This window comes from Diorhabda sublineata, chromosome 8 (genome assembly GCF_026230105.1).
Source record: "Diorhabda sublineata isolate icDioSubl1.1 chromosome 8, icDioSubl1.1, whole genome shotgun sequence".
NCBI lineage: Eukaryota > Metazoa > Arthropoda > Insecta > Coleoptera > Chrysomelidae > Diorhabda > Diorhabda sublineata.
The window spans coordinates 5,018,446-5,036,498 of NC_079481.1; the positions used below are offsets into that span (position 1 = coordinate 5,018,446).

The 18,053-nt window shown below is 32.2% G+C and overlaps 2 protein-coding genes across 2 annotated transcripts in view; both read left to right on the top strand.

Annotated features, from left to right (window-relative positions):
* The window catches only part of LOC130448370 (choline O-acetyltransferase), a 135,984-nt gene extending 122,985 nt beyond the window's left edge, over positions 1-12,999 (top strand). Inside the window, exons 4-8 of the mRNA XM_056785730.1 lie at positions 675-1,059; positions 1,118-1,372; positions 1,627-1,868; positions 1,929-2,315; positions 3,570-12,999. Of these exons, the coding sequence (XP_056641708.1) occupies positions 699-1,059; positions 1,118-1,372; positions 1,627-1,868; positions 1,929-2,315; positions 3,570-4,007 (1,683 nt within the window). The 5' untranslated portion in view covers positions 675-698 and the 3' untranslated portion in view covers positions 4,008-12,999. The remainder of the gene's footprint in view (positions 1-674; positions 1,060-1,117; positions 1,373-1,626; positions 1,869-1,928; positions 2,316-3,569) is intronic.
* LOC130448378 (pyrimidodiazepine synthase-like) overlaps positions 1-18,053 on the top strand; it is a 445,274-nt gene that overhangs the window by 130,722 nt on the left and 296,499 nt on the right. The window lies entirely within an intron of this gene.

Sequence of the window (18,053 nt, forward strand, 5' to 3'; positions counted from 1 at the left end):
TGATAAGAGACTATGTTGTATTGTTTTTCTATTGAGTAGGAGATTTTTCAGTCAACCCTCGTACAATTACAAAATTAACCGATTATTCCCGACAGTAAATCAATTACTCAATATTGTTCGAAAAATTATATTGATAATGAATTTTTCGCGTATCTTTATGAACACACTGTATATTTCGAGGAAAAAATTGTTTGTTATAAGTTTCGCTAACGAACTTTCAACTAATGGAAACTTTACTAACGTAATTTTGCATTGTAGCCGGTAGGCTTCTTTTTTATGAACGTGGTAGAGCAGAGACTATCCGAGCATAAAAATTCGATTATATCCCCTATTGTCTTATTTGGCCTAAGGCCACGAGAGGGCTGGATTGGGCGAGCGTGGGTGTGATAGGACGCGTGCGTGCGTGCCCTGATTGGTGTCCCGTCTTTCCCCCCTCGTTATCTGCCTGAATAGATTTTATGTTATTTCGTGGGTTGCGGGGTATTTTGCCATCGGTTCGTGGTTGAATTTATGGTGAATTATCATCGACTGTATATAAAAAATGAAAAAATATATCAATCATCCAAAGTAGAAAACATAAATCATTTCATTAACTATAATCACTAATTTGAAAATACGAGGGTGGTAAAGAAAATTTGTCTTGTGAAATCATCAAACTGTATTGTAATTTCCAGGCTTATGAATATTGGTTGAACGACATGTATTTAAACTACAGAGAGCCAATTCCGATTAACTCCAACCCTGGTATGGTATTTCCTCCTAGAAAATTCACGACTATTTTGGATGTAGCTAGATTCGCTGCAAGACTTATAGATGCCGCTCTCGACCACAAAGATATTCTTAATAGAAAATCCTTACCAATAGAAAAGGCTACTTCTAGGGAACCCGGACAACCTTTATGTATGGCACAGTTTTATAGAATATTAGGAGCTTCCAGGTTACCTGGTAGAAAAAGGGATTCGCAATATGTTTGTCCTATACCAAAGACTGGAGATCAAGTTTCTGAACATATCATTGTTATTTGTAGAAATCAATTATATTGTGTTCCTATTCAAGCATGTAAGTTATTTATTACTTTTTCCGATACCAAAATTGGTAACTTATAATATCATTTAAGCGGATAGAGGAAGATTGAACGAAGACGAGATTTGTTCTCAATTTTTGTACATCCTGGACGACGCACCGTGTCTGTGTAATCCTCCTCCAATAGGATTATTAACTGGTTGGAAGAGAACATTGTGGGCCGAAGCGAGAGAAGATCTTATGAATGAAGAAAGAAATAAAAGAAATTTAGACCTCATCACCAAATCATTATTAGTAGTGTGTTTAGACGAAGCTTTACCCATAAACTTCAATTGTAGACTACAAAAGGGTGAGTATGTCCCATCGTTGGTCGTAAACTTTTTTGGGATAATCCTCAAATTAGTCACAATTTAATGCATTAAACCTACCGTTATATGCCTTTAATTCCATCCCAATTAATCATTATTTTAAGCATTAGTACTTTTTGCAATATCTTTTATTGTAGCCAATTCTTCAAATCACTTAATTGGTGTCATAGAATCTTCTCCACATTCACTATTTTGGATTTTTTTCTATTGTCTGTTTCTAATTCGATGTTTCCAGGAGGCAAAGGTCACACAACAGCTGGACGAGACGAAACCAATCTAGCTCATCAAATGATTCACGGAGGAGGTAGTACACACAATTCTCCGAACCGATGGTTCGATAAAACAATTCAACTCATCATATCCGGAGATGGTGCTTGTGGTCTATGTTATGAACACTCCAATGCCGAAGGAATTGCAGTTATTCAATTAGCCGAAAAGTTATGGAAACACGCGGATACTTTCACGTCACCTTCTGAGGTATAAAGACGATTCAATCAAATTGAATTATATCAGGCGAATGTTGTTCTTTTTATTTAGGTACCAGCAACTACCAGTAGTCATCTACCTCCTCCGGAGCGCTTAGAGTGGATACTAGAAGCTACCGATCACAAACGTATAGAAGAAGCAGGTTGTTATTTGGATAATTTAGTTAAAGACCTCGATTTTCAAGTTTTCAGATTCACCGGCTACGGAAAAGATTTTATAAAATCTTGTAAAGTTAGTCCCGACGTTTATATACAACTAGCTCTTCAACTAGCTTATTATAGATTGTACGGAAAACTAACAGCTACTTACGAAAGTGCGTCTACAAGAAGATTCAGGTTAGGAAGAGTGGATTGTATTAGATCAGCCAGTCCGGAAGCTTTGGAATGGGTTAAAGCTATGTCACAGCCTAAAGATGATGATGAGCATGGAAATAAAAAGGTAAACGCATATTATTTTATGGAAATACGGAAGAAGACTTAAAAATAATCTAACATACAACTAATACATATCTCTCCATTGTTCTTGACAGTTTTTGTACACCTGTAGAAATTCAGCTGAAAACCTTATCTTCGTTTCTATTCCTCGATCTCGATTACAGAGTAGAAGGCACTTTCCTAAATATGTCCTCAACTTATTGCGGAATGCGGGAAAAGATGATATCGATTCGATTTTAATTGGCAAGTGATTGTGCATTTTTTTGCATTGTAAAATATCGAGCCCTTAACTAATTTTGAACGTAGAGTAGGTAGGTGAAGGTCATGCTCCACGTTCCTAAGAGCCTTGCAACAACCTTTGTGAAATTGGAAAAGCGTGCTTCCGAATTAGGCAAAGGAAGAATCTTTTAAAGAAGTCCCTGCAGTGAGCCCTGCTGTTTAGTTCAAGTAAATATCTAACAGCTCTCTTTTGTAGAGATAATGGAAGGGCATATCTTAGATGTGACTCAATGAGGGCATAAAAGACTGTCAGGTAGGTGGATAAGTTCAGTTCTTTGGGAACTGATCTCAGCGCAAAACAGGAGGAGCTTAATTTTTTAGATAAGGTTGCAATATGTAACTCCTATGGTATTCTTGAGAAAAATGGGTGCAATTTAAGGGTGATTAGATCACTAGATATGGTCCCTATGAAGTGCCGTAAGATCAGGGTCGGTCCAAGTTCACATTCTATTGGCTTGCAAGAAGACACCTTTGTATCAACCCTTAAAAGCTGACTTAAACCATGCGAGAGGTAGTAAAAATTTTATATTTAAATAGAAATGACAAAAGCCTCTTTTTGACCAATCTTTCTATGATCTTAGATCACGTGGGAAAGAATGTTATGCAATCGTTGTCCTTCCAAGATCCTTCCCATGCGTTTATATCCACGAAATCATTGTCAGTTGAAAAGAGTAAACATCCCATTTTTAGATTTTGGACGTAGATAGCTTAAGGTGCATTGTCATGGTGTAAGAACCAGTGTCCTATCAGCCAGAAATTAAGTATTTTTCAAACAAACACAAGCAAGGTCCCAATCGTGAAATATGGTCAAAAACCTTAAGAAATTGCATTTCGTTTTTAAAGACAAGTATGTATGTATGTAAAAAATAATCCACGCGATAGATATAGAATTATTATTAGTACCGTCGCGAATGTAGATTGTTTCTTCACAATGGTTACATCTGTCTAACTTTTAACACCAAATTCTCTTATTCCTTAGGTTACTTTCCATTTAGTCAGTGATGATAAGAAGATTATATTATGGACCGAAGCCGTTGCCGCCCAAACCACCGAAATGGTGGAAAATATTCTAGGACAAGGTATAGACATACACATTCTAGGCTTAAGAGAAGCCTCTAAAGAAACATCACCAACAGCTGCTTCACCACTGCCAAAATTTTTCACTGATCCCTCATATAGGATAGCTAATAAGTTCCTTTTATCCACAAGTCAAGTAGCTACCAATACCAACAGCTTCATGGGGTATGGTCCTGTCGAACCGGATGGTTATGGGGCTTCCTACAACCCTAAGAACGATAGCATCATCTTCTGCTTATCTGCTTTCTGGTCTTCGGAGGTAACTAGTACGAGTAGATTCGCGCAATCGCTTGAAGAGAGCTTAAATATAATGCAAACTCTTTTGACTAGACCTAAGTGAAAGATGAATGAAAGCGTTGAGTAAATGATTTGATGCTCTTCCGGATTGGAAGTTAAATGCAATGATGATAAGTTGAAGTATTTATTGTTACGAATTGATATTATACAGTAAGTTTTAAATTAACAGTTGATATTAACTACAAGTTATTTAAGAGATATATTTCTTGTTGTAGTGCTGTAGGGGAGAGTTAAAAATGCTCCACAAAAACACGGATATTATTTGAACATTTCAAAATTCATGAGAGAAGCTGTTAGTTCCGTTTGTTTTTCTCATTTATCATGACTCGAGCACTGTAGTGTTGAGTATATGTGCCACTTCATCAAGTAACAATTAAACAGGGTGTTCCGAGACTTGATGTAAAAACTTCGGGAGTGAGTGACATAACAAACCTTGTTTCTGATTTGTAGGCTTTTAAATTTGCAAAATCAGAATTTATATTTAAGTATATTTTCTAAATTAAACATTCGAACATTGTGACTTTTCAATTGATGCTTACGTATGTCATGTCTTTTTAGAGTGTTTCATGGAATGAATAATTCTACACTATTATCTGAATGCCAAAGGCAGCTCATGCCCAATTAACAATCCGTAACTTTTAAGATAGTTCTTATTTCACAACTTTAAAAGCCTATAACTCAGATACTAAGGGTCGTTTCATGTCACAGTAGCATCATCTACTCACTCCCAAATTTTTTGCATCAAGTACCGGAACAAATTTCTACGAATAACTATAATATTTCTTATTGACTGTTTGTGCGGAGTTGTGGTAATGACAACAATTAATATAACATCAAGATTTCATTAATCATAAAATACTTTCGTTAGATCGAGATGATGATCCTAAGTTACGAGACTGATAGACTTGATAACGATAACTTATTTTCACGTTCTAATCATAACAATGTTGATACCCAGCATCGGAATGCTGGTACTTTAAACATTGTCCATTATCGCAGTAAATAAACTGCAAGTTCTAGGAAAAACATTAAACCATTAGGAATATGCAACTTCTAAAAACTGTTTGATGCACCAACAATCACAACTGCTTTGTTTTATCCGCGTTTGAATAAGTAATAGAGACCAAAAAGAACCTCCTTGTGGATGTACACAAGAAAAAACGCGGTAAAAGTTTCATCGCGACATACATTAAATACTTGTAATATGCCATTCGGCGTGTTACGTTTTCCTTGAAATATTTTGAAGATTCCTTTGTTCACGTATTATTGCACAGTAGTCACTTCGGATTTATTTATTCTAACGTTCAAGTTTGCAAATAAATTAATTTATTATCGACTTCCCACTCCATTGGAATCAATTTCGAGGTTGTATTGAGTTTAGCCTTAGAAAGGACATGTCTTGTTATATTTATATTGTTTTCTCTTATATTTCTTTATGTAGTAAGTATGTGTAAGAACATATTTTCTCAAATTTTTTCGAATATTAATATTTTTCGAGTTATTACCAGAAAACTAAATACCATTACTTCCATTTATTTTGTTAATAACATTTTCAATTTTTACCTGCATGAAAATCCCTCAAAAACATTTTTCTAGAAGTGATTCAGAAACCAATGAGCCATAGCTAATATTTTTTAGACTTTTATCTATATTTTTCACGTTTTTGAACGTCTTGACTAGACTAACAGCCGCGCGGAGCCCTATTTTCAACATCAAGATATAATTATAAATAATGGAGATACAGCTCTGAGATTCCAGACTTTTTATAGAAAATTTCCTCCTCGTTAACGAGCTTCTCTCAAAATTTTTTGAATATTAATATTTTTCGAATTATTACCAAAAACCTGAATACCATTTTTCCCATATATTTTGTTAATCACATTTGTAATTTTTCACCTGCATCAAAATTCTTCTTAAAAACCTTTTTATAGAGATGATTCTGAATCCAAAGAGTTAACACTCATATTTTTAGGACCTTTATCTATATTTTTCACGTTTTTGAACTTCTTGACTAGACTAATATAACTAGCAATTCTTCTCATACTTTAAATTCAATATTACTAGAAAAAGTGAATTTTTTAAGTCCAAAATTAAGAACAAGGGACTGTTTGTTGTTAGAAGTAAAAGAACTTATTTTATTGTTAGATTTATGAATATGGTTTATAATATTTACAACTGTTTGTGTTCAACGGTTCAAATGAAATTTTGATATGGATGAAATTATATAAAATTTTATCTTAAAGTAGAAAAAGTATGTGTTTGTTGTATATTGTTGAATTGTTGTTTAACTTTCAGATTTATATTTTTACGTTTCAAATAACAATCCACATTTTACACATTTGAACTCATCGAATAATTGAAAAATAACTAGAAATGATTCTTCTCAGTCTTCAATAATTAAATTCGTATACAATTTGATTGATTAATGTGGCTCCTTTGTCATTTGAAGTATCAATTGGAAGGATTCACATTCTAAAATTATTTAAAATATTACTATGTCATATCAAAGTTACTTTTTTTTAAATTTAACCCTGAATTTACCAAACAGCAATTATAAAAGGTCATTGTTTGACAAATAAATAATTCCCGATTCACAATTAATTGTTAAATATTTAAATATAGGTAGGTAATCATTGTTTTGCACAGAAAAATCGAAATATATCAAACAAATATATTGGTAGTACTTTGATAATCACATAAAATACATTTGAGAAAACCGAAAAAATAATGTAATAGTATTTTTATTCACCCTGTACCAAATACAATTAAGATTAACCGGAAAAATAATTTTCTGAAATTTTTAAAATACAACAACTGTACTTTTTTATCATTGGCAGCTTTCTCGTTCTTATGAATGTGAACCATTTCTAAAAATTCCTTTTTGCCTATATTCCGTTACATTATTTTTTGATTCTTCATGAATTAATTTATGTTTTTCCAATTTTTTGTTGCTCGTTAATGCACTTTTATTTTTTTTATCGTATTGATGACCTTTTAGTCCATTTTATAAATACTGAGATGTCTGTCCTATGTAGACAGCGTCAGAACCTTTACAATGTGTTTTCGTTAGATGTATTTTCTTTATACAAAATATTCCTATTGTGAAAAATATATTGATAAAAAACTAATTTTAAAACAAGAGACATAAGATTAAGACGATTTAGAAACATAAAAATGTAACTTTGATATTCCGGAACCCGATTTAAGATTGTAAATAATATTAAATTTTAGAAACTAATGATGGATATGATCCCAAAAACTTTCTAGTTGATATCTAAAAGGACAAAGGAAGCAGGAGCTTAACATACTAATCAATCACCCTGTATGTTATACGTTTTCGTATGGTTGTTGACTATGTATCATCCATAAATTCTTGTCAACCAGTTTAAGTAAACCCGATATGGTTTAGATCTGTTTTAATGATTTGTAAGATTGATTAAAGATGAAGAATGATGATCAGAAAAATTCATTGTATTAATTATATCAAAAAAGTAATTAGTTTGTAGTTATTTTTTCATAAAGATTTATGCAATAAATTGTATCCTCAAATGTTCAAAATATGGACTATTGTATTTATTAAATATTTATATCGATTGTTGTAATTACATTTAAATATTATCAAAGTTTCGGTTATGAATGGGTTGTTACAAAATTTTCGTTAATATTTTCTCTAGTTTGAGTTAGTTTTCACACAGTTTTGTTGTAACAACTTTTAAATAACTATTATTAACCCACGTGTACCGAATGAAACTAATACATATCACTAATATTTAAGTATTAGAAACGAACATGTAGAATCTAGTAGAAAATACACCAAGTGGCAAGATAGTTTCGGAAACCACTTCTAAATTTTAGGCAAACACATGAATTGGGCAATACTTTTTTCATTCATTAAGTCTTTGTTCATTTCTATTCAATAATATTAACCAGAAAATGAAAAAACTCATATAAGTAAATAATAGTGTTGACCTCCAAAGTAATTTGAAAGATTTCTTAAATTTGATGCAATCATAACTGAGAAAATTATTTTTTAAGGTGTAATATTTTGATAATGTGGCGTATTCTTCAGAATGTATTTTTCAATATAGTTTACAATTAAATTGAATGTTCAAAATGACATTTTTGGATTTTGGAATTCTCGTACAACATTTTGTATAACCTCAGGTGTTTTTTTATTAATTTCTTCCGTTATCCTAACTTCTAAATCAGCATTATTGTCTGCTCTATCGAAATATACCTTAGGTTTTAAATAGTCCCATAAGAAGTAATCACGAGGAGTCAAATCGGGGGATCTAGCCGTCCAATAGATCGATCCACGTCTTCTAATCCATTTAAAAAAACCTCGTTTAAATAATGTCTTACTGATGATTTACATCAGGAAAAAGTCTTTGTATTGCGCCAATAATTCCATTGTTAATGATACCAGCCCAAAAGTCAATTTTTTAGGATATTTAGTGTGAGTCTCACACATCCAGTGAGGATTTTCTGTACTTCAATATCTACAGTTCTGTTTGCTAACTTTTCCGTTTAAATGAAACGTCGATTCATCAGAAAAAACAATTTTGTTTATAAACTGCAAATCTGCGTTTATTCTTTCCATCATTAATTCACAGAATTCTTGCCTTCTATCGGGAACATCTTCAACCAACTGAACTTTGTAAGGGTGGTATTTTTCTCTATGCAAAACTCTCAAAATAGATGATTCACTTACATCTTTGTCGGCGACAACTTCTCGAGTTGTCTTATGCGAATTTTCCTCAATCTCAAGACTTTGTTTGATCAGTAAATTGAATTCTACCTGATTTCATAAATAAATAAATTCTAAATATTATATACCATAATTATCTTCAATCTACGTTTTGTGATAGACATTATCAAAATTTTACATCTTACAAATCAATTTTTTCAGTTAAAAAACGTTATCCTGAATAGAGGACTAAAATCCCTTTCCAACAGGGTGTCACACGATCCCCTTTCTTATTTAAAATTTTGGAGGGGGCGCTTGTAAATCAGAGAGAAAGCTGGATGGAGATAATATTGTAAATTGCCAATTTAAGAATAAAAATCGACCACCTAGTACATAATAATGCTATAATTGAATTTATTGTACATATTTTGAAGACAGTGCCGTCTCTATAAGATATTTAATTATGAAGTGGACATACTTCAACCGATTAGAAGTAAATTGAAGATTTGTCTAAAATTTTGAAATAATTTATCGAATAGGTTCATTTCATATGAGATAATTTTGTATATAAAAAATTGGTTCAGAAACAATGAAAAAGTCCATCATTGTTTTTCATATTTAAATAATATTTTATCTGAGCTAGGATGTATACGTCGATAAAATACAATTTTTGGAGAAGTATAGAATAATGGCTGTTGGTTGAATCATTTAATACGAAGTCCTGAAAAGAATATGACAAAATTCAATTATCATTTAAAAATTAGCTTTTCAAATATATTGAAATCTATAATAATTTGCAGAGCAAATCAATAAATATTACGTAAAAATGAGGGAATATTAAGGAGGTTTCAAGAAAGGAAGATGAACAGTATCAGATATTTACCCTCAAAACTAATGGATAAAAGTTATAAGCTAAATCAAGACGTTTCAGTTATGTTTATAGATTTTAAGTAGGCTTATGACACAGTAGATAGCAATGAAATGTATGTTGCCCCCAAGATAACTTACACAGTGGAGTAGCAATTTATGAAATTATATCAGATAAATTTGGGGTTGAAAAGGGATTAAAACAAAGAAATCCAGTGGTTTTTAATCTAGCGTTAGAAAAAATTTGACGAGATAATAAAATATAAACAGAATATACAGAAGATTTAGCTAGTAAACTAGAAACAATTGCAAAAGATTGGAGATTAAGAATAAACCAAGAGAATATATGATGTAAATACAGAATATTATAAGTAGGAAGGAATATATAGAGAAAAAACCTGGAAACAACACTGTCAAATGAAAATGAAAAGAGTTGACTGAAATAGAAATAAATGTAAAGCCGTTGCATCGTTAAAGAGTTGATTAGATCAAAAGAATTATCCAGAGTAGTCAAAATTAGAATATACTGAACATTAAGTTTAAGAAGAAACAAAACTGGTTATATGAGAAAGGAAAATTTTTGGATGAATAAGAATAAATAAAGAACGGAGAAGAATTATGGAAGGAAAAAGTGGTTAGAACAGAATTGGGGTGCAAAAGAACAGAATTGCAAACTGTGGAGAGGAATTGTGGAATCAGTTGAAATATTTATTCATATAAGAACAATTGGATCATTTGGTTCGCATGTCTTTTGAAAGATTCAATCATCATCCTAACAGAATAATACTATAATAATAATAATAAATACTATCAAATAATTTGCACCCTCCAAAACAGCAAAAATACCGTGCTCTTGAAAAACTTCAATTATTGTCAGAAAAGTGTTTAGATCAAGGAATAAATAGCTTTGGTTTGATTTGTACTATCTAAAAGTGTAAAATCAAGTAAAATTATTAATTATTAAATTATTCATACCCGAACGTGCTGGGGTCAATTGAGCCATTATGAAATTGGTTTCCTCAGCTTCCAAATGATTGTTGAAATATTTCTCTTCATCTGGAATAAAGATCAATAGAGAAGAATATACAGTCTGATACACCAGCTAATATTTTTTATAATAACTTACTAATCTAGTATATTCGTTGAGAATAAAGAAGTAATGCATTATCACTAAGAAATCAGTTACCAGAAGATAAATGACAACGACATCTAGGTGTAGTTACCATAGAAATGTAGATACTGTGATAATGTGGATACTTGAATATCGGAATAAATGAGGTGGAAATTCATGGTGTTGTATCTATTCTTTCCAATAGAAACTCGAGAATGAAAATGCATCAAATTTTAATGAATGATTTCGCAGTTTCATAAGTATCTGATAAATTGAATCAAACATTTCAGCACAAATAAACTGAAATAAATATATAAGTTCGTAATATCTGTCACCATATTCTTTTCAAATTATCTACGACTTTTAAAAATGGTCCAAATTGCCACTAATAATTGAGATTCTCCAAAAATAATAATAGTTCGATTAAATTATTTATCGCATCGAGTATACTTCTTGGTTTGATAATATGAATATAATAAACAAATTTTTTGTATCATTTTTTGCTTCTGTGGGATCTCAAAAGCTCTAATTATGTTTTTATTAAAGCTTAATAACAATACTCAATCTTCACTATTACTTTTAGTTTTGAACGACAGTAATAAAAATTTATCTTCTGTAAAATTTTACAGAAGTAATTAATCTTTGAAAGGTTGATGATAAAAGCAGGTATAATTTCGAAAAACCATATGAAATCCTTGGCATTTATTCCCTTCAACTCTGGCAAATGATCCCAAGCACTCCACAACTATGAGGTATTAAGGTAGAGTGCATTCAAAAAAGTGGAAAATCACTTGCATTTGGTTATTTCTATTTTGGTAAATAATCTCAAATTCTCCACAAAAAGCTATAATATAAATAGAATAATCTCAAGCCTTCTATATAACAGTAATTATCTATGATGTTTATTTATTGAATTCTGGCAAATAATCTCAAGATCTTCTGCAAAAAGAGCGAAGATAAACTGGTTTCAAAGAAGTGGTAGTCATCCTTATGGTACATCAAATATACCCACAATCATCATGCCAAAAAGCCAAGAATACAGTCTTGAAAATACTGAGAAATATTGTACATTTATACATATAAATTGCCTTACAACAAGTGGAATCGCATCGACATTATAAACTCACTTCCCCGGCAGGAGACTCTTCCTGAGGTAGTGGTATTTGGTATCTTATAGTATATAAAAAATTAGTACTCATATGGGGTGAACAATAAATATTAAATTGGACGCAACAAGCTTTTCGACGCTAGAAGTAACTAAAAAAAGGCCAAATCGCATGTTACACATTCATTTTCTAAGCTCTGGAAATCAATTCCAAACTTTCCAAATAAAAGAACCTTGAAAGAATTGGAAAATGTTTGGTATTTAGACCCTAAAGTATGGCAAAAATATCTTATTCTCCACGCAAAAAATGTTGCAGAAATTATGTACATATAATACATACAAATTTGCCTAAAAAGAGCCCTTCACATAAAATATTGCGAGGGCATGAAAATTGGCCTGACAAGAGTGGAGAATAATTAGTATTATTTCAGGGTTATATTTGTAAATGATCTCATCAAACCCTCCTTATAAGAGAGTCAAGTGAACTGCCTCAAAGTCTGGAAATTCTCCACGAGTAGAAGCCAATAAAATTTACCATAAAGCTGGTGGTAAATCATTGGTATTTATTCAATAAACTGTGGCAACTAAGCCCAAACTTTCCGCCATCATTCTCTGCCTTGAAAAACGTGGAAAATCATAAGAATTTATATATCTCCATTCTGGAAAACTGTAATAAACTTTACATGTGCAAAAGCTTAGATTTACTGCCTTGAAAAAAGTCAGAAATCATTGGCCTTGACTTGATTTGATCTGGAAAATAAATCCAAATTATTCCCAAATAAGAACCTTGAAAGAGGTTTAAATAAATTGGTATTCACTCTGAAGAACCATATTAAATTAGGCACATAAAATAGTTAAGATAAACTGTCATGGATGAAGTAGAAGAGCTTGGGATTTATATTAAGGCATTTTGGTATACAATCATGAATTTTGGACATGCAAGAAACAAAATAACCTGCTTCAATATCTTTGAATATATTAGCTTGAGACATTGAAACGACAAAACACATTTGTTGATTGAATAATTGTTAATCTACTATTTTCAATATTTAATCTTTATTATCATTTATTGAAATGAATTTTGAATTACATTTCATCGTGATTTTGAAGTGAAATAATTGGTTGTTAGCTTGGGGATCCCGAATGTATATTTTTATGATATAAATGTGTAGATGTACGTAGTTTAGCAAGTAGTTACTGTACATAGATTAGAGAATTCGTGTACTAGCAATATCAACATATGTAATTATACTTTTTTCCCAAAATACCCAGAGAAATATATTTATTATAAGTATAAAGAAAAACAGTTATTCGGGAATATTTAAAAAATTTATTTAGTTGTTATATTAGATATATACAAATTGCTGAATAAGCTTTAAATTTATTAGGAAGTAACGCATCTGATTTTGTTTCTCCCACTATGAAAATATTTTAATTGTATCATAACTTTTGTTATTATTAATTAATTAGAAGTACTTGCACATAATAATTGAACTCAATAATTTTTCAATTTACTATTTGTTAAACTAAAATTAAAAAAAATAATAAAACTCACAATAAATCGATAGTACAAGGGCTATTGTGAAAGTAACGTTTTAGTATTAAAAAAAATAGACTAAATACCTGTTGAAATCACAAGGAACAATACCTGGACTATAAAACGGATAAGAGAAAAGCTGAGTACTTGAATGTAATTTACGTTTGATGTTTTTCCGAAAGATTTTTGTAAGAATAAACTACCAGCAGGAACGGAGGATAAGAAGGTGTTCTTGGGTTTAAAAAAAAGGGACAGATTAATGATGATCCAGAGGCTGTGAGTCTTGGCAGTAGAAGTGTTGGATTTGATCGTATCGAGATTGTAGTTATGACAATATTAACATAAAAGATGTTATGTAGAATCGATTCTTCTCGCAAGACAGGAGCCTTTTCAGTTGATGATTGGAGAATCTCTATCCAGAAGCTCATTTTCATTACCTCCAAAGATATCCGCTACAATCTTGAAATTTTCTTTGGCTGTTTAGAGAAAATTGAATACCCATAAATCATGGACCATGCTTCGTGATTGACGTAACTCACCCACGAGTTACAGTTCGATGTTCCATGGTTTACAACGTCGAGTTCTCAAATTTTAGTTACTCGTGCGTGATTCAACAAGCTTTTGGTGAACTGAAGATTCTACAGAATTTCATAGTTTTTATTACATTTATTTTTATATATGAATTATTATTTATAGTATACACAGTGATTTCATTACTAAAAAGTGCAGTTTCTTTCTTTTAATTGTGAAGCAGTAGTTCTAAATAATGAGTCGCCATGACTGATGTGAGTGTTCAAACATTTTACCAAGCTTTACGGCGGTCTATTATGTATTTTGAGTTCGAAAACTGCAGAAAAGTTGGAAATTTGCGCTTGCCTAAATCCTTTTTTTAGGAATGAACATGCTGATTGGATTAACAGTAACAACAATAAGGATAGACGTTGATAAATCCATAATTCTTCAGGCGCCTTCTAATTGGTTTAAAATTACGCTCTATAAGATAAAACATGAGTAATAAACACTGTTTATTGTCCTTCTTAAAATGAAATTAAATTTTCTATATTTTCGGAACTAACCTTAAATTTATTCCAATACTTTTAAAAGTACTTCTAAATAATTGGATAATAATATACTGATTGTTATCGTTTTCTTAAATATCCAACATTTGGTTACATTATTCTGTTACTTAGAATACCAAATGTTTAAAGAGAATTTATAGTATTCAGGGTGAGTCATCTGTATTTATAAGGTTTCCAGTAGATAGACGCTGACATTTTTCTGAATTTTTATCTCAGCTATATGAGTAATACTTACGGCTATGATTTAAAATATTATCAACTGTAGAGGATGTCCCAAAAGTAGTTGAACAAATTCAATATCCAAAAATATCACCGCTCGCCTACCAGAGATTGTATTAATACAAGTACCCTGTATACAGTGTTGGTAAGATATTTTGAGGAACATAGGAATAATCTGTAACGATTTTATTATGAATTTCATTGGAATTCATATAAATTATAATCAATTTAACTAAATTTCCACTTAATTCTTTGAATATTTGTATGTATCGATATTGTACAAAATTTTATCTTGATAAGGGTTCTAATAACCCACCACTTAAAACTGAACCATATCAAAACCGTTTATTATACGAAGAAATTCTCATATTTCTCAACTGCTCAGCCGTTATTCTACTAAAACGTTGCCATTTACTCAATATGTTGCCAAGTAGGTTTTTGTTTCAAATAACCCTTAAATCGGGTGATTTAGAAGGCCATATGATCATCGCCATTGTCTTTAATTGGTATTCCAAGATTCTACTGCGTTTTTCTCTAAGATTTTCCTTTGACTTAGGCGTTTTGGGAAGCATCATTTTCATCAATTTGGATTTCTCCTAGTTTTTGAAAGATTTTTTTTTAATTTTTTCTATCTCTTGAGTTTATTCCACTTTATCGTACTGTTCATTCCAGTATTATATTGAATAACGTAGTAGATAGAGGATCTCCTAGTTTTAGCTCTATATTTGTGTTGTAGCTATCTGATCTCCACTTCAGCCGAGATCTACTCGGAGGCATTAGGCCCATTGTGATGCTCTTGATAACTTTTCAGTCAGCACCATTTCACTCCCCTTCCTTATCTCTTCCGTTGCCAGGTCCTTGCTTCCTTCCCAAGTTTTTTCAGTTTGCAATGAAGTGATTCAGGTCCTTAACACCCAGCTCCGCTGCTTCTTCCAGACATTCCAATTTTTCACTCCCCATGCATTGTAGTCGTTTCAATACCAATGCTGTGCAGTGACACATTAGGTGTTCTATTGTCTTTTCCTCTTCACTGCATTCTGCACAGAGATCGTCGGTTCTGATACCAATTTTCCTGAGTCTAGAGCCTACTGTCCAGTGACCGGTAATCACTGTTGCGACCCTTCGGATCGAGGCTTCCCCATAGCCTAGCAGTTCTGTTGTCTTCCTCTTATATAGCACCGGCCACAAGGAGCGTGAAAAGACATAATCATCTCTATTACTCTATTTCTTGCCGTGCTCTCCCTCTAGTGTTCTATCTATCGTGTTTCTCAACAATTTGATTTGTGGTAGTGGTAAGCCCACCACCCTCCCCGCTCCTGGTCGTTCCCAATTTGACTAGTTTGTCTGCCATTAGATTCCCTTCTACATTGCTGTGTACAAGTATCCAGCAGAGTCTAACCTTTCGGTCACGAATCCATGACAGGGCTTCGCGACAGCTCACCACTGACCTAGATCTCACTGCCGTAGATGATAGGGATCTCAGAGTCGCTTGGTTATCCGGGTAGATTGTGATGTCATGTCTGCATCGGATTAGTTCCGCGGCTCCTTCTATAACCCGCTGATCGGTCTGCAGCTATTTCGAAGCCTCAAGGATTCCCTTATTCTCAGAGTATACTCCCTCTTCCGTCTATTCGTTCTTTACGTACCCGTCCGTAAAGATCGAGTTACTTTTCCTGGCTTCTCTTACCAGACCTCTCTCGTTGGTATGAGGATGTTCAGTCAGTGCGTTGTTTGTCTACTGTATCCACCATATTGGTTGAGTGTATTTTTGTGTTATTTTCTTGAGCTTTATCAGTATTATTGGTATTTTCTGGTCCTTCATTATTTCGTTAAGATTTTTTCTTGTAACTATGTAATAAGCCTGTCCGAAGTCGATAAAATAAAACAAATATTTGTATCCTTTTCTGTGTCTGCTTAGGGGTGAACTGCTACTGATCGTCCATATTTTGGTTATCGCAGTATCCCATGCCTCTAGCAACATCTCATTTTTCCATATCTTCTTCTTCTTCTTCTGCTATTCATTAATGGATGTTTGCTAGTCTAGTGGTATGAATTAACTCTCCTGTAGTTCTTATTCCTGTCCAAATTTTGATAGTGTGGAGCTACGACATCTTCTTTCTTTCCAATCCCCTTTACCTCTCTATCTTTCCTACTATCAGGAGTTGAAGCAAATGGTACTTCTCCTTTCGAATCACATGTCCCAGGTATGCTATTTTCCTACATTTTATCGTGACCATACGTAGCATTTAATGAATCTTGTTCAAAGTCAGAGTTCTTAAAAATGTTTTTGAGTTCCATGAATGAGCCTCTTGCTTTTTCCATCCGGCACTTGATCTTTATATCTGATGGCCAGTTTTCACATAACCAATCCCAGATCAAATTTGATTACTAGAAATTTTGTTTTTTTTCATATTGTTATTGATTAATATTAACCGCCACCTTCATATTTTATGAGTTTTGTTGTTTCCAGGGCGTTTGTCGTTTATTTGGTTTTATATTAGTTCTGTAGTTGATGCTGCTATTTTTTCTTCATTTCGCGGCTTTGGAGTTGCGATTTAAAGGGAACTATTAAATTTTGTACGGATTATCTATCTATCTGTTGATACTACTGACCTCCAAAATGTGACTACATTTCTCAAAATTTTGAAACGAACAACAAAAATCAACCATAGTGTAAATTTAGTAGATTATGATTAAGTTGTTTGAAGATTTAAACTTGGTTTATGCAGCCAAAATTGAAAATTACCATTAAACTAACAAATTACTGTATTGGTGTACATCATCCTTGTTAATTGGTTATGAGAATTTGTTTAATTTCTAACACTGATATAAAAAAAATACGAAAAAGCAATGTCTGAAAGTCGGCAATGTCCTTTAGACTGATAGACAGTATCACCTTCCACATTTGTATAAGAAAAAGGTTCCGTATAGAGAATTCCTTTTGATTTGCCAGTCATTCCTAATTATTCTCAATTTACTTCATAAACCAAAAAATTTGCATTAATAAAATTCAGTTTTGTTAATGTTAATTTCAATTTTGGCTGCATAAACCAAAATTTAAATTCCTATGGTCCGTTGAATACTGTAAGTCACAGAAAAAGTAGATTGTTGAATCTGCCTCACTGAGAGTATCAGTGAAAGTCGAATTAGAATAAACCTGCCAGTTTAGTAAAAGTTATTAATAGATATGTGCGCGCTCACATCTTTGTTTCGAATATATAACAGCTCGTTTTGCCTCTAACTACCACAGAAATATTCGTAGTGAGTATAATAATTCACAATTTCTCAAGATTTGATCTGTTTCCCGTGGTATTCACTATAAAATGTATTGTAAATATATTGTATTAATGGTATCTCACTTCTTGAGTGACGCCCGCACAGTACATCTTGTCCATAATAATAGAAAATAGGCCAAATGTAGATATTTCATCAAAAATACAGGATATTCGAAACTTATGTTTCACAAAATGAAAAAATCGCTAAA